This window comes from Dipodomys spectabilis, unplaced genomic scaffold (genome assembly GCF_019054845.1).
Source record: "Dipodomys spectabilis isolate Male_0828 unplaced genomic scaffold, ASM1905484v1 ptg000411l, whole genome shotgun sequence".
In the NCBI taxonomy this organism is placed as follows: domain Eukaryota; kingdom Metazoa; phylum Chordata; class Mammalia; order Rodentia; family Heteromyidae; genus Dipodomys; species Dipodomys spectabilis.
The window spans coordinates 1,069,786-1,091,525 of NW_024871088.1; the positions used below are offsets into that span (position 1 = coordinate 1,069,786).

The following is a 21,740-nucleotide window of genomic DNA, read 5'->3' on the forward strand; positions in this document are numbered from 1 at the left end:
GTCTCACATCTATAATCCTAGCTACTCAAGAGGCTGAGATCTGAGGATCTCAGGTCCCAGTCGGCCTGACTGACAAATCTAAGAGACTCTAAATAACCAGCAAAAAGCCAGAAATGGAAGTCTGGCTCTCGTGGTAGTGGACCAGGCTTGATAGAAAATATCCCAGGCTGTGGGCGGAGGCTCTTGAGTTCAAGTCTCAGTACTAGCATACATACATAAACACACACACACACAAAACAACAAATTTGCCCACAATTGTTTCTAGCAGCATTGTACACAATAACCAGAAGGTGAAAACAATCCAAATCTTCACCAATTGATGAACATAGATCCATGTAATAGAATATTATTAGCACTCAAAATGAAGTCTCCATTCATGTTGCAAGGTACTGGGTCAACCTGAAGACATTAAGTGAAATAACAGACATCACACACACACACACACACACACACACACACACACACACACACAGAACAGTTCCATTTATTTGAGATGTTCAGATAGGTAACTCCATAGAAAGAAGTGTTGATCTGGGCTGGGGGAGGGGGGGGAGCAGGAGGGGGAATGGAGAGTGATTCACTAACTGGTACTGGGTTTCTTTTGGGGATGATAAAAAAAAATGTTCTGGGATTAAGTAGTAGGAATGGTTGTGCCATTATATATATACTACAAGGCACTGATTTGTATGTATACACTAAATGAGTAACGTATAATGGGTGATTTATATCTCAATGAAGCTGCTTAAAGAGAAAAAAGACAGCAAAGGAATAAACTCCTTGGGAGTCAGGGTTCAGTGGCTGGCCCTCAGGGGAAGGATCTGGGTGTGAATCGCGAGGTATTTACTTGTTATTAGCCTCAGGCCCTGCGTGTTTTGTCCGGGTAGACTGGAGAACGAGAATGGGGAGTCCTTCGCTGGCGTGGGTGTGCACAGCCCTGGACAAGGGAGACCGCGCACCCGCAGCAGGTGGCCCCGAGCGCGCCTCCAAGAGCCGGGGCAGAGCGGGCGCACGCCCCGGGTCGCCTGGAGGTGTGGCGGCGAAGACGAGTGCGGGTTCCCGGTGTGGCCCGAGGCAGCGGGCGGGAGCTGCGGGGTGTCGGGGAGGCGCGCCACCGCGGACGCGGCCATTGAGCGAAGGGGGTCAGTTTGCAGGGCGGGCTCCTTGGCGGCCCATGGCGGACCAGCGCTGTGTACTGGGCTTCCCAACCCTGGGAAGAATGGCTCGCTCCTCCACGCGCCCTGCTGCTCGGACGCCTCCAGCCGGCCTTCCCTGGGCGCCCCCGCCGGGCGCGGTGGTACGGTCCGGGTTTAAAAGGCCCGATGGTCGCGGGCCAGCCCAGTGTGTGGGCGGTGGCGGCTGCGGGGCGCGCGGCACGCGGGGCAAGGCAACGGGGGCGCGCGAGTGGGGCCAGTGTGGGGCACGGGGGCGCGTCCACGTGGCCGGCGGGACGGTCACCCGGGAGCCGGCCGTGGCGGAGGGACAGGTAGGTGGCTGCCACTCCTGCTGCCCGGGCAGGGGTAACCTGCTCGGCGATGGCCGGGGCTCAGGCAGCCTGGGGGTCCAGTTCTGCCTTTCAGGGGTCAGGCCCCGTCGCTGCCCGTTCAGCGCGGCCTCCCAGACCCTCTGTGCCCTGAGCGAGTAGGGACTGCCGAGCGGAGCCAGGACCCTCGCCGGATAGGACCCTTTGTAGAGGAGCAGCAGCGCCTACCAGCATTGCTGGAACACCTCCATCCACTAATGTCTCCGGGGTCTGCTAAGGGGGTGCCCCTGGTGGGGGGCAGGGCGAGCTGGGCCCGCATTGGGGGCCAGCATTGAGGAGTGGGCTTTGGACGTACGTGGCTCTGTGGGGCTTTCTCCACCGACGTGCTCGCTCTCTGCTAGCAGGGATGGAGCACCGGGGCTGGGTGTGCCTCTGATGTCCGAGGTCCCCACTTGGTAGTGGGGGCTGGGTTGGGCTGGGGGGTGCAAACCCTGCCTCTCCAGGTCTCCCTCGGAACCTTTCCCTGGCCCCTTCCTTGATGTGTGCTCCAGCAGGCCGTGAAGGAGGTGAGAGCAGGATGCCGCTGCTCGTTTCTTTGGCCTTCCTTTCTTCTCTGGCTGTTGCATTAAGGGGCCAAGGATGCAGACCTGACAAAAGAGCCCCAGAGACGTGATCAATCTGATCGGAAACTTTGCTTTCCAGCTGGGCTGGCTCCCTGTCCTAGCGAACGCTTGTTTTCCTTTCTCTTTGCTTCTTCCTTTGGTTTCCCACATGCCCCCACACCCCACGCTGAGTACCTCCTGTTTTCCTTGGGGCTTGGACACCAAGAGGGTGGCACTGAGCTCCGTCCCATTGGTTGTCGCAACCCTGCTCCGCTGTCTTTGCAGCCCGAGGCTGCCTGGGTGTGGCCTGGGGGCAAAGTGCCAGCCCTGGCTCAATGCCTGTGGCCCCTACCCCGTATCCCCAAGGTTTCCACTGTATTTGGGAGTGTTGCTTCCCAAACACCAGTTCTTGAGACTCTCGATGGTGGAGTGCCCTCCCCCCATTCCCCTCTCCTTCCCTAACAGCCTCTGAATCTGCAGGGAGAGCTCCGTAGGCCAGCCTGGGCATCTGTCTGGCTGTGCGAAGCTTGACTTATGTCTGTCTGGAGCAGAGATGGGGTGGGGTGGGGGGTGGAAGGTGCGTTTCAGCTTTGTGTTGCAGCTGGGATGGTCAGACAGCAGCCCTGGACAGACCCAAGACTCTCGGAGGAAGGAAGCGCCTCAGACCAGGATTGGGAACTGTGGTGGCATTAAAGCCAGTCTCAGGCCTTGATTCCCCAGCACAGGGTTCCTGGTGGTGGTAGCACTCGGGGGAAAACATCCTCACTCTCTCCCCTGGCTTGTGATTGTTCTCCCTGCCTTTCCCTTTCCCTTTCTCCAGCTCGGGCATGGGCTGAGTGAGGCCTGGGGCTTCCCTCTGGCTGCTCTCCTGGAGGACTGGCGGCCCTCAGCTCTGGGATGGGGCATTCAGGTCTTAGTTCTGGGAGGGCCTCTCGCCCTGTCTCTGCAAGCATCTGACTCTGCTGCCCCCTTGGGTGTGGCCCCTCTCCAGTGCTAAGGGCTGGGGAGATGATTGATAGCCCCCAAGCCTGCCTGAGCTTGCCAGAGGCCTCTCCTCCCCCCTAGCCCCGGTCACCATCTGCGGCTCTGTTGTGGCGTTGGGTGAATGGCCCTGGCCCCCTGTGGCATGAAGCCCAGCCTGCCAGGGGCTGTAGGCCAAGGAGGGTGGGAGGAGGGCAGACAGCTCGAGCCTGGGGCCTCTAACTCCCAGTTGCTGTCTCTCCTCAGGCCTGTCCCTGGCTCAGCTGCTGGCCATGCCCGCTGTCTGCCTCCTCCCGCTGCTCTTCCTCACTGTGGGTGGGGGGCTGGGCAGCAGCAGGCCCTTCCGTGCCTTTGTGGTGACAGATACTACGCTCACCCACCTGGCCGTGCACCGAGTGACTGGGGAGGTGTTTGTGGGTGCCGTGAACCGGGTCTTCAAGCTGGCACCGAATTTGACTGAGCTGCGGGCCCATGTCACGGGACCTGTTGAGGACAACGCTCGCTGCTACCCGCCCCCCAGCATGCGTGTGTGCGCCCACCACCTGGTGCCCGTGGACAACGTCAACAAGCTGCTGCTCATAGACTACGCAGCCCGTCGCCTGGTGGCCTGTGGCAGCATCTGGCAGGGCATTTGTCAGTTCCTCCGTCTAGATGATCTCTTTAAGTTGGGCGAACCCCACCACCGCAAGGAGCACTACCTGTCTGGGGCCCAGGAGTCTGACTCTATGGCTGGTGTCATTGTGGAGCAGAGCCAGGGACCCAGCAAGCTGTTTGTCGGTACTGCTGTGGATGGCAAGTCTGAGTACTTCCCCACCCTGAGCTCCCGCAAGCTCATCGGCGATGAGGATAGTGCAGACATGTTCAGTCTGGTGGGTGAGCCATGCCCATCCGTTCAGTCCTTCTCCTTGCCTCCCAGCCCAGCCCCTGCTCAGTCCCTGGCTCCTGGAACCACATCTCAGGAGACCCCTGGTGTGAAGCTCACTTTTGGCCTGTTAGGGAGATATGAGCCAGATGCTCACATTGGGTAGAGGCTGGGTTGGGTAGAGTCTAGCTGAGGGGAGCCCTGGCTGCAGGGAAGCCGGTCACCTTGCTCTTGGCCTTGCTGGCCTCGCTTGTCCAGGCAGGGCAGGGGCCCAGCGGGCAGCTCCTACGGCAGCAGCTTGTTGCAGCAGGGTTGGGTGGTGAAGGTGGGTGGGGAGGGGACCCCTGGCTTCATCCCCTTTGTACTTCACCCTGCTTCCCTAGGTGTACCAAGATGAGTTCGTGTCCTCTCAGATCAAGATCCCCTCAGACACACTGTCCTTGTACCCTGCTTTTGACATCTACTACATATATGGCTTTGTCAGCGCCTCCTTTGTGTACTTCCTGACGCTGCAGCTGGACACCCAGCAGACCCTCCTAGACACAGCAGGCGAGAAATTCTTCACATCCAAGATTGTGCGCATGTGCGCAGGGGACTCAGAGTTCTACTCATATGTAGAGTTCCCCATTGGCTGCTCCTGGCGTGGCGTGGAGTACCGCTTGGTGCAAAGCGCCCATCTGGCCAAGCCTGGCCTGCTGCTGGCCCAGGCCCTGGGTGTGCCGGCCGACGAAGATGTCCTTTTCACCATCTTCTCCCAGGGTCAGAAGAACCGGGCTAGCCCACCTCGGCAGACCATCCTCTGCCTCTTTACCCTCAGCAACATCAATGCCCATATCCGCCGCCGCATCCAGTCCTGCTATCGTGGGGAGGGCACGTTGGCCCTGCCCTGGCTGCTGAACAAGGAGCTGCCGTGCATCAACACCGTGAGCCCCTTGCCCACCCCACACTCTCCCCTGCCCCCCGCTAGAGCTTGGCAGCTCTGCTGGCCCTATGCCCCTTCCCTCAGGTGGACATCTAATTTGGGGCTTAGCAAGGCCATGAGAGTGGCAAGTCCATCCTAATGCTCATTTTCCTCTTCTCAGGACTTCCATACTATCTCTTTCCCTCTCTTCTTAATGTCTTTTTTTTTTTTTTTTTTGGTGGGGTGGAGGGGGTCAGTTGTGGGGCTGGAACTCTGGGCCTGGGCGCTGTCCCTGAGCTCTTCAGCTCAAGGTGAACACTCTACCACTTGAGCCATAATGCCACTTCCGGTGTTCTGAGTGGTTTATTGAAGAGTCTCAGACTTTCCAGCCTGGGCTGGCTTTGAACTGCGGTCCTCAGATCTCAGCCTCCTGGGCAGCTAGGATTATGGTGTGAGCCACCGGCGCCTGGCTCTCTTCTTAATGTCTTGCCAGTGTCTTCTTTTTGTCTACTGCCATCTTCCTCTCCCTGCCCCCTCTCTCATTCCTAGCATGGTACTCCCTCCTCCATTCCAAGTGGTAACAGGGCCAGGCTTTCTCCATCCCAGCCCTCCATTTCCTGTGGAATTGGGTTAAGTCAGGCTATTAGGTGGCTGACGGGTAATGGCTTTCAGGTCCCGCACTCGGGACGGATCTTCCAGCTTCTGTCCAGCTTGGACTCTCACTTACCTCTCCTGTTTCTCCAGCCCATGCAGATCAATGGCAACTTCTGTGGGCTGGTGTTGAACCAGCCTTTGGGTGGCCTGCATGTGATCGAGGGGTTACCGTTGCTGGCTGACAGCACGGACGGCATGGCCAGCGTGGCTGCCTATACCTACCACCAACACTCTGTGGTCTTCATTGGCACACGCAGTGGCAATCTGAAGAAGGTAGGCCCTGGCACCCTTGGCGTGGCTCTGTACAGAGTGCTGGGAGGCCCTGGACAGAGCATGATGACTTCGTAGGCTAGGCTACAAGAGTCCAGCCAAACTCAGCCAGCCAGCCTACCAGTATGATTTGTTGGAATGCAGGGGTGGCCTTTGTACCCTCTTTCCCCTGCCTGGCACTGTGGATATGAGAGCTTTTGACCCGAGTAGGTTCTGACTTCAGCTCAGCCACAACCTACAAAGTCCCTGGCTCAAGAAGGGCAGGCCTGGGGTGCAGGAGGCTGTGCTGTGACGAGGCTGCTCTGTCATCGCTCTGCCCTGCTGTTGGAACTCAGGTGCGGGTTGATGGCTCTCAGGATGCTCATCTGTACGAGACAGTCCCGGTGGTGGATGGCAGCCCCATACTCCGAGACCTGCTCTTCAGCCCTGATCACCAACATATCTACCTCCTCAGTGAGAAGCAGGTGGGCCCGAGGTGGGTGGTGGTGGGTGGTGGGGCGGTCAGGGGCTGGGTGCTGATATGGCTGTCCCCAGGTGAGCCAACTCCCAGTGGAGACGTGTGAGCAGTATGTGAGCTGTGCGGCCTGCCTGGGCTCGGGGGACCCGCACTGTGGTTGGTGTGTGCTGCAGCATAGGTGAGGGCGCTGGGTGCCGGATGGGGGTGGGGATGGGTTCGCTGGGAGACAGGACTGAGCCGAGGAGAGCTCTGCCATGCCCGCCTCCACCTGTGGTTCCTCTTCTCCCCAGTCGTGCCCTTGAGTCTTCCTCTCCCTCCCTCCAGCACTCTCTGCAGCTAATGAGCGGAACCTCCACCCTGAGTGACGTCCCTTGGACCCCAGGGGATGGGGCCCAGGCACTCTGTTGCTTGGCACTGTGGGCTGGGTAGTCTGTCCCTGGTTCTCCCCCCCCCCCCTCCAGCTTCTCACTGCACCCCTTCCTGCGTCCTCCTGGGGCAGGTGCTGCCGTGAAGGAGCCTGTCCAGGTGCCTCTGCCCCCCATGGCTTTGCGGAGGAACTAAGCAAATGCGTACAGGTGCGGGTCCGGCCCAACAACGTGTCAGTGACATCCCCCGCAGTGCAGGTACGTGGCATGGAGGGGGCGTGGGGCCAGGAGCACTGTGTGGAGGTGCACCCTGCTCTGAGCCCTCTGCCTCTCTCAGCTGACTGTAGCCATGCGCAACGTGCCAGACCTCAGTATGGGAGTGAGCTGTGCCTTTGAGGAGGTGACGGAGAATGAGGCTGTCCTGCTGCCCTCTGGCGAGCTGCTCTGCTCCTCACCCTCACTCCAGGAGCTGCAGACACTTACCAGGGGACATGGTCAGTGGGTTAGGAGCATCTGTCTGGGGGGGCAGTTTTTTCTTTTTGGTCAGCCCTTGACCACCCTGGTGCTTGCTGCAGGGGCCATGCACACGGTGCGGCTGCAGCTGCTCTCCAGGGAGACGGGCACGAGGTTCGCTGGGGCTGACTTTGTCCTGTACAACTGCAGCGCCCTCCCGTCGTGAGTACCTGGCCCAGCTCCTGACTCTGCTTGGGGAGACAGGGCTGCTGTGGGATAGGTGAGGCCCCAGGGTTTCAGAAGTCAGCTGCTGGGCCTCCCTGATCTCTAGTCCCACTTCTCTTTGCCCTTGAGTAGGATTTGCTACCTTTGCTTTTATTTCCCTGTGTGTGCTGTGGGAGGGCAATGCAGGGTAGTGTGGCCTTCTCTGCTATTTCTTTTTTATTTTTGTCCATCATGGGGCTTCAACACGGGGCCAAGGGGCTGTTCCCGAGTTCTTCAGCTCAAGGCAAGTGCTGTACCACTTGGGCCACAGCACCACTTCCCGTTTTCTGGTGGTTAATTGGAGATAAGAGTCTCATGGAGGGGCTGGGAAGGTGGCTCAGTGGTAGAGTGCTTGCCTTGCATGCATGAGGCCCTGGGTTCCATTCCTCAGTACCATATAAGCAAAAAGAAAAAAGCCGGAAGTGGCGCTGTGACTCAAGTGGTAGAGCGCTAGCCTTGAGCTGAAGAGCTGAGGGACAGCGCCCAGGCCCAAAGTTCAGGCCCCATGACCGGCCCCCCCCCCCCAAAAAAAAAAAAAGAGTCTCAGTCTCATGGAAAGTTTCCTGCCTGGGGCTGGGTTTGAACTGTGACCCTCAGATCTCAGCCTCCTGAGTAGCTAGGATTACAGGCTTGGACCACCGGTGCCTGTCTTTCTCCATTATTTCTGAAGCCACTCCTTCCCCCCTCCCCCCCCCCCCCCCCGACCACAGGTGCATGTCCTGCGTTGGCAGTCCTTATCCCTGCCACTGGTGTAAGTATCGCCATGTGTGTACCAGCAACCCCCACGAGTGCTCCTTCCAGGAGGGCAGGGTCCACAGCCCTGAGGTGAGGCCAGTGCGGCGTGCTGCGTCAGGGGGGCTGGGCTCCACACTTTTCTGCATTTGAGCTCTTTAGTTTCTTTGGGCCTAGAGAAGGGAGGGGCTTCATGTGCCTCTGACAGGCTCTCTGCCCCCCACCCCCAGGGCTGCCCCGAGATCCTGCCTCGAGGAGACCTCTTGATTCCCGTGGGCGTCATGCAGCCTCTAACCCTGCGGGCTAAGAACCTGCCACAGCCTCAGTCAGGCCAGAAGAACTACGAGTGCGTGGTCCGGGTGCAGGGGCGGCAACAGCGGGTGCCTGCCGTGCGTTTTAACAGCAGCAGTGTGCAGTGTCAGAATGCCTCGGTGAGGTTCTGCCCTTTCAGCTCCACGTTGGGACATGATGGGTGTTTTCTTCTTCTTTTTGTCGGTCATGGGGCCTGAACTCTGAGGGCACTGTCCCTCAGCTTTTCAGCTCAAGGATAGCACTCACCATTTGAGCCACAGCACCACTTCCAGCTTTTTCTGCTTAAGTGGTGCTGAGGAATCAAACCCAGGGCCTCATGCATGCAAGGCAAGCACTCTACCACTGAGCCACCTTCCCAGCCCTCCTCCTCTTCCTTCTCTTCCTCCTCTTTCGCTTCTTCCTTCTCCTCTTCTGTCAGTCATGGGATGCTTGAACTTGCTGTGTGGGCACTGTCCCTGAGCTCTTTTGCTGAAGACTAGCACTTTACCAGTTGAGCCACAGCTCCACTTACAGTTTTCTGGTAGTTACTTGGAGATGAGTCTCATAGACTTTCCTGCCCAAGCTGGCTTTGGACAGCGATCCTCAGATCTCAGCCTCCTGAGTTGCTAGGCCTGAGCCACTAGTGCCTGGCTGTGTGGTTCTTATCTATGCCCAGCTTGCTGGTCTTGAAGCCTCAGGTGGCCCTGGCAGGGAAAGCTGAGTCTCTTGCTGGAGGTTTCTGAGTAAAGGGAGGGAGGTGGTTGGCAAGGTGGCAAGATTATGCTTTTTTTTTTTTTTTTGGTCCCTCGTCGGGCTTGAACTCTGGGCCTGGGCACTGTCCCTGAGCTCTTCAGTTCAAGGCAAGTACTCTACCACTTGAGCCACAGCTGCACTTATAGTTTTCTGGTGGTTACTTGGAGATAAGAGTCTCACAGACTTTCCTGCCCAGGCTGGCTTTTTTTTGGGTCCGGTCGTGGGGCCTGAACTCTGGGCCTGGGCGCTGTCCCTCAGCTCTTCAGCTCAAGGCTAGCGCTCTACCACTTGAGCCACAGTGCCACTTCCAGCTTTTTTCTTTTTTTTTTTTTTTGTCGGTCGTGGGTCTTGAACTCTGGGCCTGGGTGCTGTCCCTCAGCTCTTCAGCTCAAGGCGAGCGCTCTACCACTTGAGCTACAGCGCCACTTCCGGTTTTCTGGTGGTTTATTGGAGATAGGAGTCTCATGGTCTCTCCTGCCCGGGCTGGCTTTGAACCACGATCCTCAGATCTCAGCCTCCTGAGTAGCTAGGATTACAGGCGTGAACCACCAGCGCCCGGCCCAGCTTTTTTCTTATGTGGTGCTGAGGAATGGAACCCAGGGCCTCATGCATGCAAGGCAAGGGCTCTACCACTGAGCCAACTTCCCAGCCCCCCCAGGCTGGCTTTGAACCATGATCCTCAGATCTCAGTCTCCTGAGTCGCTAGGATCTCAGGCGTGAGCCACTGGTGCCGGCTTCTGCTTCTCTTCTCTGTGCTCACGTGTTTGCTTCCATTTTCTCTAGTACTCCTATGAAGGCGATGCGCTTGGGGATACTGAGCTGGACTTTTCTGTCGTCTGGGATGGGGATTTCCCCATCGATAAGCCTCCGAGCTTCCGAGGTGAGGGGTGCTTGTCATGGGGTCAGGGACTGTGCCTCCCAGGCAGGGTTAGCACGGTTGGGGGCAGGTCTGGGGGCCCTAATATTCACTGTCTCCCTGCCATTGCCTGCTCCATCAGTCATGGTCCCCTGTGCCTGCAGCCCTCTTATACAAGTGCTGGGCACAACGGCCCAGCTGTGGCCTCTGCCTCAAGGCGGATCCCCGCTTCAACTGCGGCTGGTGCATCTCAGAGCACAAGTGCCAGCTGCGGGCCCACTGCCCATCTCCCAAGACAAACTGGGTGCATACAAGCCAGAAAGGGGCCCGCTGTAGCCATCCCCGAATCACACAGGTGAGCCCCACCCACCACCCCTGCCTGCCTGCTGCGCACCCATGGGTCTGAGGCAACGCCTTCGCCATGCCTCCTCTCCTGCCTTGCAGATCCATCCCCTCATGGGGCCCAAGGAGGGAGGCACTCGGGTCACCGTCGTCGGGGAGAACCTGGGCCTTGCCTCCCGAGAGGTAGGCCTGCGAGTGGCTGGTGTGCGCTGCAACTCCATTCCTACCGAGTATGTCAGTGCTGAGAGGTGAGTATGGTCCTGGGGGGGGCGGGCACCCTGTCCCTTTCTGCCATGGCGACCCTGACCTTCTGGGTCCCCCTAGGATTGTGTGTGAGATGGAGGAGTCACTGGTGCCTAGCCCACCGCCAGGGCCCGCCGAGCTGTGTGTAGGTGACTGTTCTGCTGACTTCCGCACCCAGTCTCAGCAGCTCTACAGCTTTGTGGTGCGTGGCCCTCCGGCGCCTTCCTCTCCCCCGTCCCCCTGTGGGGAATGCTGGGGCGGCCCCTGCCCTGCCTCCCTTCAATGCTGCTTCTTTCCCAGACTCCGACATTTGACCGTGTGAGTCCTACTCGGGGCCCGGCTTCAGGAGGCACGAGGCTCACCATCTCTGGTAGCTCTCTGGATGCGGGCAGCCGGGTCACAGTGACCATGAGAGATGGAGAGTGCCAGTTTGTGAGGTGGGCCAGGGCTGAGATTGAGCAGGGTGGCATGGGGCCAGGGTGGGTAGCAGCCACAGGCTGCCTGCTTCAAGTTCTCTGCTTGCCCATGCAGAAGAGACGCGGAGGCGATTGTGTGCATCTCGCCTGTCTCCACCCTGGGGCCCAGCCAGGCCCCTATCATGCTTACCATTGACCATGCCAACATCTCCAGCCCAGGAGTCATCTACACCTACACTCAGGACCCCACAGTCACGCACCTTGAGCCCACCTGGAGCATCATCAAGTAAGATCCTGGCCGCTGGGGATGTGGTACAGCAGTAGAGCTTTTACCTAGCATCTGTGAGGCTCTGGGTCTGCAGCACAGCACAGCAAATAGAAAGACCTGGAGAAGCTGGGCACCAGTGGTTCATGCCTGTAATCCTAGCTGCTTAGGAGCCTGAGACTTGAGGCTCACCATGCAAACCAGCCTGTGCAGGAAAGTCTGGGAGACTTATTTCCAATTAGTCACCCAAAAAGGCTGAACAACTGGAGCTGTGGCTCAAGTGCTACAGTGCTGACCTTGAACAAAACAGCTCAGGGACAGTGCCCAGGTCTGCAGTTCAAACTGTAGGAATAGCGTCCACCCGTGCGTGCGCGCACACACACATGCAAACATGGAGGAAACAAAGCTAGGGGCTGAGTAAGGTCCTTCAGCTTTGGTAACTAGGACTGTGGGTATCAAGTGATGCTTGAGTCCTTTGAGCCTGAACTCTCACTGGTAGAGGGGACAGAGCTGTCCTGGCCACACAGTACCAGGTACCCATCAGAGAAGCTCTGCACTATCATGACAGCCTTGCGAAGTCTGCACGGAGGTGGGAGTCTCAGGCCACTTACTCTTCTCTATAGCGGAAGCACTGCCATCACTGTGAGTGGGACTCACCTACTGACTGTGCAGGAGCCCCGGGTTCGGGCCAAATACCGAGGTATCGAGACCACCAATGTGAGTATCAGCTTCCCTTCCCCCACGGCACCCCCGCTTCCCATGGCTTCACATACTGGGATGTCCAACCTTGTCCCCACAGACATGCCAGGTAATCAATGACACTGCAATGCTGTGCAAGGCTCCCGGCATCTTCCTTGGGCGGCCTCAGCCAAGGGCCCAAGGCGAACACCCTGATGAGTTTGGCTTCCTGCTGGACCACGTGCAGACGGCCCGCTCTCTCAACCGGTCGTCCTTTACTTACTACCCTGACCCCAGCTTTGAGCCACTTGGGCCCTCCGGTGTGCTGGATGTCAAACCTGGCTCCCATGTAGTGCTGAAGGTGCCGATGGGGTGGGAGAGAGCACAGGGAGGCGTGGAGTCTGCAAGGCAGACAACACCGGGCTGACCGTGTGTCCCCCATCTGCAGGGCAAGAACCTGATCCCTGCAGCAGCCGGCAGCTCCCGCCTTAACTACACAGTGCTGATCGGAGGTCAGCCATGCGCACTCACAGTCTCAGACACACAACTCCTGTGCGACTCGCCCAGCCAGACAGGCCGGCAGCCTGTCATGGTGGGTGCGGGGAACGGGAGGCCACCAGGGCAGCCTGGGGTGGGGGGCGTGAGAATTGGCTAACCTTAGGATTGTCCTTGCAGGTGCTGGTGGGCGGCTTGGAGTTCTGGCTGGGCACCCTGCACATCACAGCGGAACGGGCACTGACCCTGCCAGCCATGGTGGGGCTGGCAGTAGGCGGGGGGCTCTTGCTGTTGGCCATCACTGCCGTGCTGGTTGCTTACAAGCGTAAGACTCAGGATGCTGACCGCACGCTCAAGCGGCTCCAGCTGCAGATGGACAACCTGGAGTCTCGTGTGGCCCTGGAGTGCAAAGAAGGTGACTAAGGCGCGGTGGTGCGGAGGGTGCCGGGCAGCAGGTGAGAGCCCTGGTCTCACTCCTCCTCTGCCTCACCCAGCTTTCGCAGAGCTGCAAACGGACATCAATGAGCTCACAAACCACATGGATGGGGTGCAGATCCCTTTCCTGGATTATCGGACATACGCGGTGCGCGTGCTCTTCCCTGGCATCGAGGCCCACCCTGTGCTCAAGGAGCTGGATGTGAGTCTTCCCCCAGCCTGCCCACTCCCTGTTTCCCTCAGGACCACTCCCTCCTCACCCTCCAAGATTCTCCCCCCATCCCCCTGCTCTCCCACAGATTCCTCCCAATGTGGAAAAGGCCCTTCGCCTGTTTGGGCAGCTGCTACACAGCCGCGCCTTCGTGCTTACCTTCATCCACACGCTGGAGGCTCAGAGCAGCTTCTCCATGCGTGACCGAGGCACCGTGGCTTCACTCACCATGGTGGCCCTGCAGAGCCGGCTTGACTATGCCACGGGGCTGCTCAAGCAGCTGCTGGCTGATCTCATAGAGAAGAACCTCGAGAGCAAGAACCACCCAAAGCTGCTATTGCGCAGGTACATGCTCCCTCTTGGCCTGTCCCTGGCCAAGCCACACACCCCTCCCCACCCACACTCACAGCCCCATCCTTGCCAGGCCTCAGTGTCTCTTTCCTGCCCTAGGACAGAGTCAGTGGCGGAGAAGATGCTTACCAACTGGTTCACATTCCTTCTGCATAAATTTCTGAAGGTGTGCTTGGTGGGTGGGTGCCGGGGGCCTTGATACTGGGGCACCGCTGGCTGTCAGACAGGTAGCCAGCAGTGCCCCTGGTTCCGGCTACAGGAATGTGCTGGGGAGCCCCTCTTCCTGCTCTATTGCGCCATCAAGCAACAAATGGAGAAAGGCCCCATTGACGCCATCACAGGGGAGGCCCGCTACTCGCTGAGCGAGGACAAACTCATCCGGCAGCAGATCGACTATAAAACCCTGGTGAGCCCAGGCCAGGTGGGCAGCAGCTGTGGGAGGTAGGCAGACACCCTGCCTGGGACTGATGCTGGGGCTCTTCCCCCTGCCCCTAGACCCTGCACTGTGTGTGCCCAGAAAGTGAGGGAAGCGCGCAGGTGCCAGTGAAGGTCCTCAACTGTGACAGCATCACCCAGGCCAAAGACAAGCTGCTGGACACCGTGTACAAAGGCATCCCGTACTCCCAGCGCCCCAAAGCTGAGGACATGGACTTGGGTGAGGGCCCCCTCCCTCTCCCTCTGGCCTCCACCCAGTGCAAGGCTGCCCTCATGCACCCCCACCCCCAAGCTGTGTTCCCTAAGAGAGGTGGGCCTGAAGTCTTGGAGGGATGCCCTTAAGGGCTGACTGTGGCCCACAGAATGGCGTCAGGGCCGCATGGCCCGCATCATCCTCCAGGATGAGGATGTCACTACCAAGATCGAGTGCGACTGGAAGAGGGTCAACTCACTGGCCCATTACCAGGTAAGCTCATTCACACCCAGGGCCACATGAGAGCTGGGGCCCTGTCCTGAGACCCAGCAGGACACTGGATCAGTGGTGTTGGCTCCTTCCAGCCAGTATGGAGTCCCTGACCTCACAAGCCCTCCTCATAGGATCTTGGGTGCCACCCATACGCACACTGAAGGGGCTGGGAGGGTGGTGGTCTCGTGGTCTCCTGCATATCCTCTTCTCTGTCTCTGGGACCTCCAGGTGACAGATGGTTCCATAGTGGCACTGGTGCCCAAACAAGTATCTGCCTATAACATGGCCAACTCCTTCACCTTCACCCGCTCCCTCAGCCGCTACGGTAGGTGTCCTCAGCATGGTGACCTCAGCTGCATGACCCATCCTGCTTTGTGCATGGGGAGGTCTCCAGCTCTCCAGCATCTACAAGTAGGGTGGGTCAGAGAAGATGGGTCCTGCGCAGGCTGCTGGGTTCCTGGAAAAGACTGGACTGAGACGCCTGGCAGTGGCCAGCAACCCCGCTGGCCTAAGAGACGTGCTTGTTCTGTGCCCCAGAGAGCTTGCTCCGCACTGCCAGCAGCCCTGATAGCCTCCGCTCACGGGCACCCATGATCACACCTGACCAGGAGACTGGCACCAAACTGTGGCACCTGGTGAAGAATCATGACCACGCTGATCACCGAGAAGGGGACCGGGGCAGCAAGATGGTCTCAGAGATCTATCTGACAAGGCTGTTGGCCACCAAGGTATGCACATGCTCTGTGCTATCTTGGACTCTGCGCCGAGGCCCAGCTCTGGCCCTGAAGGACCAGCCCAGGCCTTGCTAGCCAGGGGCTACAATCTCAGGGAAGTGTGGGGTCAACATGGAGGCTGGGTCCACTTTAGGGGTGCTGGCCCTGCTAGTTTCCTCATAGCTTGTGCCCTCACTGTCCCCTGCAGGGCACACTGCAGAAGTTTGTGGATGACCTCTTTGAAACTGTATTTAGCACAGCCCACCGGGGCTCAGCCCTGCCCCTGGCCATCAAGTACATGTTCGACTTCCTGGATGAGCAAGCTGACCAGCACCAGATCAGTGACCCTGATGTGCGCCATACCTGGAAAAGCAACTGGTACCACTCTGTGCCCAGCTTCTGCTGGTTCCTCTTGGGATGGGTGGAGAGAAGCAGCTGGTGGCTTTGCCTGTGGGGAGATTGGCAGGGACGGAAATAGTTATCCAGGCAGGAATGGACGGTGGCAGAGCCTGTTTCTGACTGAGACAGCAGGGGGATGCTGCTGGATATTTGGACAGGTGGGAAGTGGACGTATTGAGAACAGAAGGGCCATTTGCTCAGCTCTTGCTGCCTGAACTTCAGCCCTGACACTAAATATATCTCTCTTTCCATCTTGGGATAACACATGACTAGCCAGGAACAAGGTGTGAAGGAAGGCAGAGGTGGGAGGGGTGCGCGGGGCCACCAGGGAGTCTTCAGTGTGTGTTCTTCTGCTCAGCCTGCCTCTGCGTTTCTGGGTGAATGTGATCAAGAATCCACAGTTTGTGTTCGACATTCACAAGAACAGCATCACGGACGCCTGCCTGTCGGTGGTGGCCCAAACCTTCATGGACTCATGCTCTACCTCTGAGCACCGTTTGGGCAAGGACTCACCTTCCAACAAGCTGCTCTATGCCAAGGACATCCCCAACTACAAGAGCTGGGTGGAGAGGTGGGTCCTGAGTGGAGACTGCTGTGCGTGACAGCAGGCATGAGCTGTCCCATTCTGGGAAGCCCTAGGCAAAAGCCCCAGCAGCTAGCTGGGCATAAGGGCAGGGGTTTGGACTTTCATGACATCTGCTGGATTGACTTACTCAGGGCCCTAACAGGTACTACCGAGACATCGCAAAGATGGCATCCATCAGTGACCAGGACATGGACGCCTACCTAGTGGAGCAGTCTCGCCTTCATGCCAGTGACTTCAATGTCCTAAGCGCACTCAGTGAACTCTACTTCTATGTCACCAAGTACCGCCAGGAGGTATGTCCATGCACCCAAAGGGCCTGACTTGCTTGAACCTGAGAGTATAAGCTAGGGGCAGAGGGTAGACATTGGTAGGATGCAGGGAGTTCCCACAAAGGCAGGAGACACAGAGCCAATCTCTTAGATTACATACTTTCTGTGTGTGCCATGCAGCTAGAACAGGCAATGCTCTCTTTGTATGCTGGGATTTGAGGGATATAGGAGGGGAACTACTCAATGGAGCACAGAGTTCTACTGAGCAAAAGTTAAGGGGGCAAGCCAGGCACTGGTGGCTCACACCTGTAATCCTAGCTACTCACAAGGATGAGGTCTGAGGATCACAGTTCAAAGCCAGCCCAGGCAGGAAAGCCTGTGAGACTGTTATATCTCCAATTAGCCACCAAAAAGCTGGAAGTGGAGCTGTGACTCAAGTGATAGAGCAGCAGACTTGAGCACAAAAGCTCAGGGACAGCACCTATGCTCTGAGTTCAAGCCCCAAGACTGGCACACAAAAAACCTGGACTGGAGGTATGGCTCAAGTGGTAGAGTACTCACCTAACAGGTATGAGCTAAAAGCATTGTACTAGCCAAAAATCAAAGAGAGAGAGAGACAGACAGACAGACAGAGAGAGAGAGAGAGACAGAGAGAGAGAGAGAAAGAAAGAGAAAGAGAAAGAGGGGCAAAGCCCTGGGGAATGGAGAAAAGCAGCTAGATATAGGAGGCTGGAGTTTGGATGAAAGTCTGGGATGGATATATACCTTTTTCTTTCTTTCCTTCCATCTTTCTTCCTCCCTTTCTCCCTTCCTCCTTCCCTCCCCACTTTTTTTTGCCAGTCCTGGGGCTTGAACTCAGGCCCTGGGCACTGTCACTGAGCTTCTTTTGCTCAAGGCTAACACTATACCACTTGAACCAAGTGCCTCTTCCGGTTTTTTCTCTTTATGTGGTACTGAGGAATCAAACCCAGGACTTCATGCATGCTAGGCAACCACTCTATCACTAAGCCACATTCCCAGCTCTCCCTCTCTTTCTTTCTTTCTTTTTTTGGGGTCCGGTCCTGGGGCCTGAACTCTGGGCCGGGGCGCTGTCCCTCAGCTCTTCAGCTCAAGGCTAGCACTCTACCACTTGAGCCACAAGCACCACTTCCGGTTTTTTTCTTTTTGTTTATGTGGTGCTGAGGAATCGAACCCAGGGCCTCATGCATGCAAGGCAAGCACTCTACCACTGAGCCACCTTCCCAGCCCCCCTCCCTCTCTTTCTTTGTGCCAGTATTGGCCCTTGAACTCAGGGGCGTTTGAGGTCTTACTTAGCTTTTTAAAAAATTATTACTATATGCTTGCCTAGCATATAAAAACAATAAAAAATTGCTACTATAGCTGGGCACCGGTGGCTCACGCCTATAATCCTAGCTATTCAGGAGGCTGAGATCTGAGGATTGCAGTTTAAAGCCAGCCTAGGCAGGAAAGTCCCTGAGACTCTTATCTCCAATGAATCACCAGAAATCTGGAAGTGGTGCTGTTGCTCAAATAGTAGAAAGCTAGCCTTGAGCTGAATTGCTGAGGGACAGTGCCCATGCCCAGAGTTCAAGCCCCATGGCCAACCAAGAAAAATTGTTACTATAAAGGTGATATATTGCTGGGCTGGGAAGGTGGCTCAGTGGTAGAGCGCTTGCCTTGCATGCATGAGGCCCTGGGTTCGATTCCTCAGCACCACATAAGCAAAAAAGAAAAAAGCTGGAAGTGGTGCTGTGGCTCAGGTGGTAGAGCGCTAGCCTTGAGCTGAAGAGCTGAGGGACAACGCCCAGGCCCAGAGTTCAGGCCCCACAACCAGACCCCCCCCCAAAAAAAAGAGGTGATGTACAGAATGCTACATAAATCAGGTAAAGAGTGCATTTCTTTTTGGACAATGTCACCATTTTACTTGTTCTCTCCCCATTTTTCCCTCCTAAGTTAGCTTTTTAGTTGAAAGCTGGTACTCTTACCACTTGAGCCATACTGTTACTTCCAGCTTTCTGTTGGTTAATTGGATGATCCTTAGATCCTAGTCTCCTGAGTAGTTAGGATTACATGTGTGAACCACAAGCACCTGACTGCATATATACTTTTGTGAGCCATAGGTGGAAAATTAAAGCTCTAGCTTGGATGAGCTCAACAGGAGACCAAGTGGATATACAGGGAGACATGGCTTGAGCATGGAGACTTAGCTCTGGGTCCCTCTGAGTTAAGAGAGGTGAAGAGGTTCTGGAAGAGAGGTGCAGTGCACACTGAGGTTCAGCAGCTGAATGAGCACCATCATGGGCTAAGGAAGAGGGAGTGGTCAGGTCTGCAAAGAGCTGCTGCTGGTTTGGAAGATTGTGCTCATCAGATCTGGCAAGGAGATCGAGGAGCTCTGAACAAGAAAGGTTTGGGTAAAAGAGATGGGGGCTAGGAGGGAACAGGAAGGGGGCACTTGGGACATCCAGTATGGCCCCAAACCCTTGGGAAGGGTTGCATGCTAGTCACAGAGATGCAGGTTCTACACTTGGAAGAGGTCGGGTCAAGAAGTGGGGGAATGAGTCAGAGGAAAGATATTTGGACAAAGATCTATAGCACTTAGGGGTTGAAGGATGTGGGGGGGGGGGTGGAAGTGAGGTCTGTGCTCCAGAGGTAGCACTAAGGGACCCTTTACCCTAGATCCTCACTGCCCTGGACCGAGATGCTTCTTGTCGGAAACACAAGTTGCGTCAGAAGCTGGAACAGATCATCAGCCTGGTGTCTAGCAACAGCTGAAGGTGGCTGAATTGGTGAGGAGGGGCTACTCATTCCTGAGCCATCTTCCTATCAAGAGGAACGGCTGGTTGCAGCCTGGGACCCCAGGGTTGAGCCCCAGATCAAGTGTTGTGGGAGAGGTCAGCAGACCAAAACGTCCCAGCAAACATAGGCCCCATCACTAGTGCCTTCCTTTGGGCCCTGCAGGGGGAGCAGGTGGCAGAATCCAGCCCCCTCAGCAGCAGCAATACCCCCACCCTCCTGCCCTTGTGCCCACCAGTTGGGAGGGCCCGTATCATCCCTGCTGTTTATACCCCAACCTCCTATTTATTAAAGTTGAGTCCACCTCAGCCTCCATCTGTAAATATGTGTCCCCACGGGATCTTGCCAACCTCACTTCACCTTCCTCTTCGGCCCTGCCACCTGTCCTGATTCCTGTATGACATTGCCAGCTTTGATGAGTGCTGCAGCACCTCACTTTGCTGTGTCTGTCTCCACTCATCCCAAGAAGGGGGCCACAGTACCAGCATCACCTAGGGTGGGACACTGCACCTAAAGCTGCCCTCAGGCTGGCTGTGACAAGCCAGACAATGCCAACCTCCAAACACCAGAGGAGTCCATGTTCTCATGGAGACCCTCCTGTCTGAACACCCAGACAACTATAACCAGACTCGTGCTGGACCCTCACCTGGGCCTCTGGGCTTGGGGAGGCTCCTGCTTCCAGCCCTACTGCCAAACTTCTCAGTGTTTTCTGCACTTGCCTGCAGCCTCTCAGCCTCAGCTGCCCTATTGGGCACCTGCCCCGAGGGGCCAAAGGGGCAGTGCCTTACTTACTGCCTTGTGTCTTCTGCCTCCTCTGAGCAATCCGGCCCGTCTCGTCTCCATGTCTCTGACCCCCAACTGCCTCTTCTTTTGTTGCATGAGTTCCTCTTCATCCCTCTCATGTTCTCTCCAAATTAAATGTGGGAAATGGGGTCTGTGTGTGGCTGTCTTTGGGATGGGTGGGCAGACCTGTTGGGCTCCTGATGAGCTGGACCTCAACCATGGAAGAAAAGGAGACTCTAGTCTATGGCCATACCACCCTGAACGCTCCCGATCTCGTCTGATCTCAGAAGCTAAGCAGGGTGGGGCCTGGTTAGTACTTGGATGGGATTCCACCTGGGAATACTGGGTGCTGTAGGAAAATATTGGAAAAAAAAGAAAGAAAATGAGACTCTGCGGGGCTTTTGGGCATTTCAGGAAGGCCAAGGCCAAAGCCACACCATCAGCAAAATGTGGCTCTTGCTTCAGGATGGGTTCAGAATCTGCTGCTTTGTCTTTCCCCATGGCCCTTACCCAGATGTAAAGTACCACTGCCTTTTGTCCAGGTGTGTTTCTCTGCTTCTGCTCTGGCCCCCTTCCATCCATACTTACTGTGGAAGGAGGAGAGGTGCTGTGAAGATATAAAACATAGCATAGTGGGGGCTGGGAAGGTGGCTCAGTGGTAGAGCGTTTGCCTTGCATGCATGAGGCCCTGGGTTCGATTCCTCAGCACCACATAAACAAAAAGAAAAAAGCCAGAAGTGGCACTGTGGCTCAAGTGGTAGAGCGCTAGCCTCGAGCTGAAGAGCTGAGTGACAGCGCCGAGGCTCAGAATTCAGGCCCCACGACCAGACCCCCCCCCCCCCAAAAAAAAACCATAGCATAGCCCCACTGTGTTCCAGACCCTCTTGTATCTTCAGCTCTGTCCATACTTCTAAAGAGTACCCTGACTATGGTCTGTAGCTCCCACTGGGGCGCACCTGCCTATATCTTGGCCCCACACTCATTAATTAATGCTGCTGTGATTTAAAATCGGGTGGCCCAGAAAGCCTTGACTCAGTGACTCAAGGGGAAAGCTAGGGAACAGAGAGCTCCAGACAGGGAAAGGACAGTGCAAAGGCCCTAAGCAGTGGGCCTGGTGGGCTTCAGAAAGGGCAAGGAGCCAAACATGGAGTTCTCAGAGTAACAATGAGAGTAAAGGGAAAGAGGCCTGCACACCACAGGCTGAAGGGCTTGAACTCACGTTTGTGTGTGTGTGTTGCCAGTTCTCAGGCATGTGAAGCAAACCTTTGACTACTCAAGCTTCACAGCAGGACCAGGAATTTGGCTTTGACACTGTAAGAGGGAAGTCGCTTGGAGGAGGGTTCAGAACAGACCAGTGCAGAGACAGGACTTGGAGTGAAAAGTCATGTGGTACCATTAGAAGTCAATTTATGGGGCCCAGAGATTGTGGTGGTGGTGTAGAACTGCATGCATCTGCTGAACTTCTTGACAGCACACTAAAGGGGCCTGAATTATTTAATATGTAAATGTGAATACACATGAGTTAATCCACAGATAATCAAAGGATTATGATTCCAGCTCAGGACAAAAGGAAGTCATAGGATGTCATTTTTGCAGTCACCTTACAATGAATCAAAATGACAAAAGACAGAAGATAAGAGGTTTGGTTTAAAATATTGCCCTTAGAGGCTGATTGCTGTTGGCTCATGCCTATAATCCTAGCTACTCAGGAGGCTGAGATCTGAGGATTGAAGTTTGAAGCCAGCCTGGACAGAAAAGTCCCGTGAGACTTACCTCCAATTTTAACCACCAGAAAACCAGAAGTGGTGCTGTGGTTCAAAGTGGCAGAGTGGTAGCCTTGAGTGAAAAAGCTCAGGGACAACACCCATGCCCTGAGTTGAAACCTTACTTCCAAATACATACACACACACACACACACACACACACACACACACACACT

General features: G+C 56.4%; 1 protein-coding gene and 1 pseudogene across 1 annotated transcript; both read left to right on the top strand.

Moving 5' to 3' along the window:
* The first annotated feature begins 1,400 nt into the window (after positions 1-1,400).
* On the top strand, positions 1,401-19,942 carry Plxna3 (plexin A3). Its single transcript, XM_042667530.1, has 33 exons — positions 1,401-1,483; positions 3,310-3,932; positions 4,309-4,848; positions 5,571-5,753; positions 6,086-6,214; positions 6,285-6,385; positions 6,707-6,830; positions 6,910-7,066; positions 7,148-7,247; positions 8,000-8,114; positions 8,252-8,452; positions 9,849-9,945; positions 10,086-10,276; positions 10,366-10,511; positions 10,588-10,708; positions 10,807-10,943; positions 11,038-11,208; positions 11,811-11,904; positions 11,987-12,226; positions 12,314-12,457; positions 12,541-12,775; positions 12,855-12,997; positions 13,095-13,351; positions 13,457-13,523; positions 13,617-13,763; positions 13,853-14,012; positions 14,155-14,258; positions 14,487-14,583; positions 14,796-14,986; positions 15,180-15,349; positions 15,729-15,941; positions 16,099-16,249; positions 18,902-19,942. Exons 2-33 carry the CDS (start codon positions 3,336-3,338, stop codon positions 18,995-18,997), a joined length of 5,619 nt encoding a protein of 1,872 aa, XP_042523464.1. The 5' UTR covers positions 1,401-1,483; positions 3,310-3,335; the 3' UTR covers positions 18,998-19,942.
* Positions 19,943-20,040: 98 nt separating this feature from the next.
* Positions 20,041-20,159, top strand: LOC122097081 (annotated as a pseudogene).
* Positions 20,160-21,740: the final 1,581 nt, after the last annotated feature.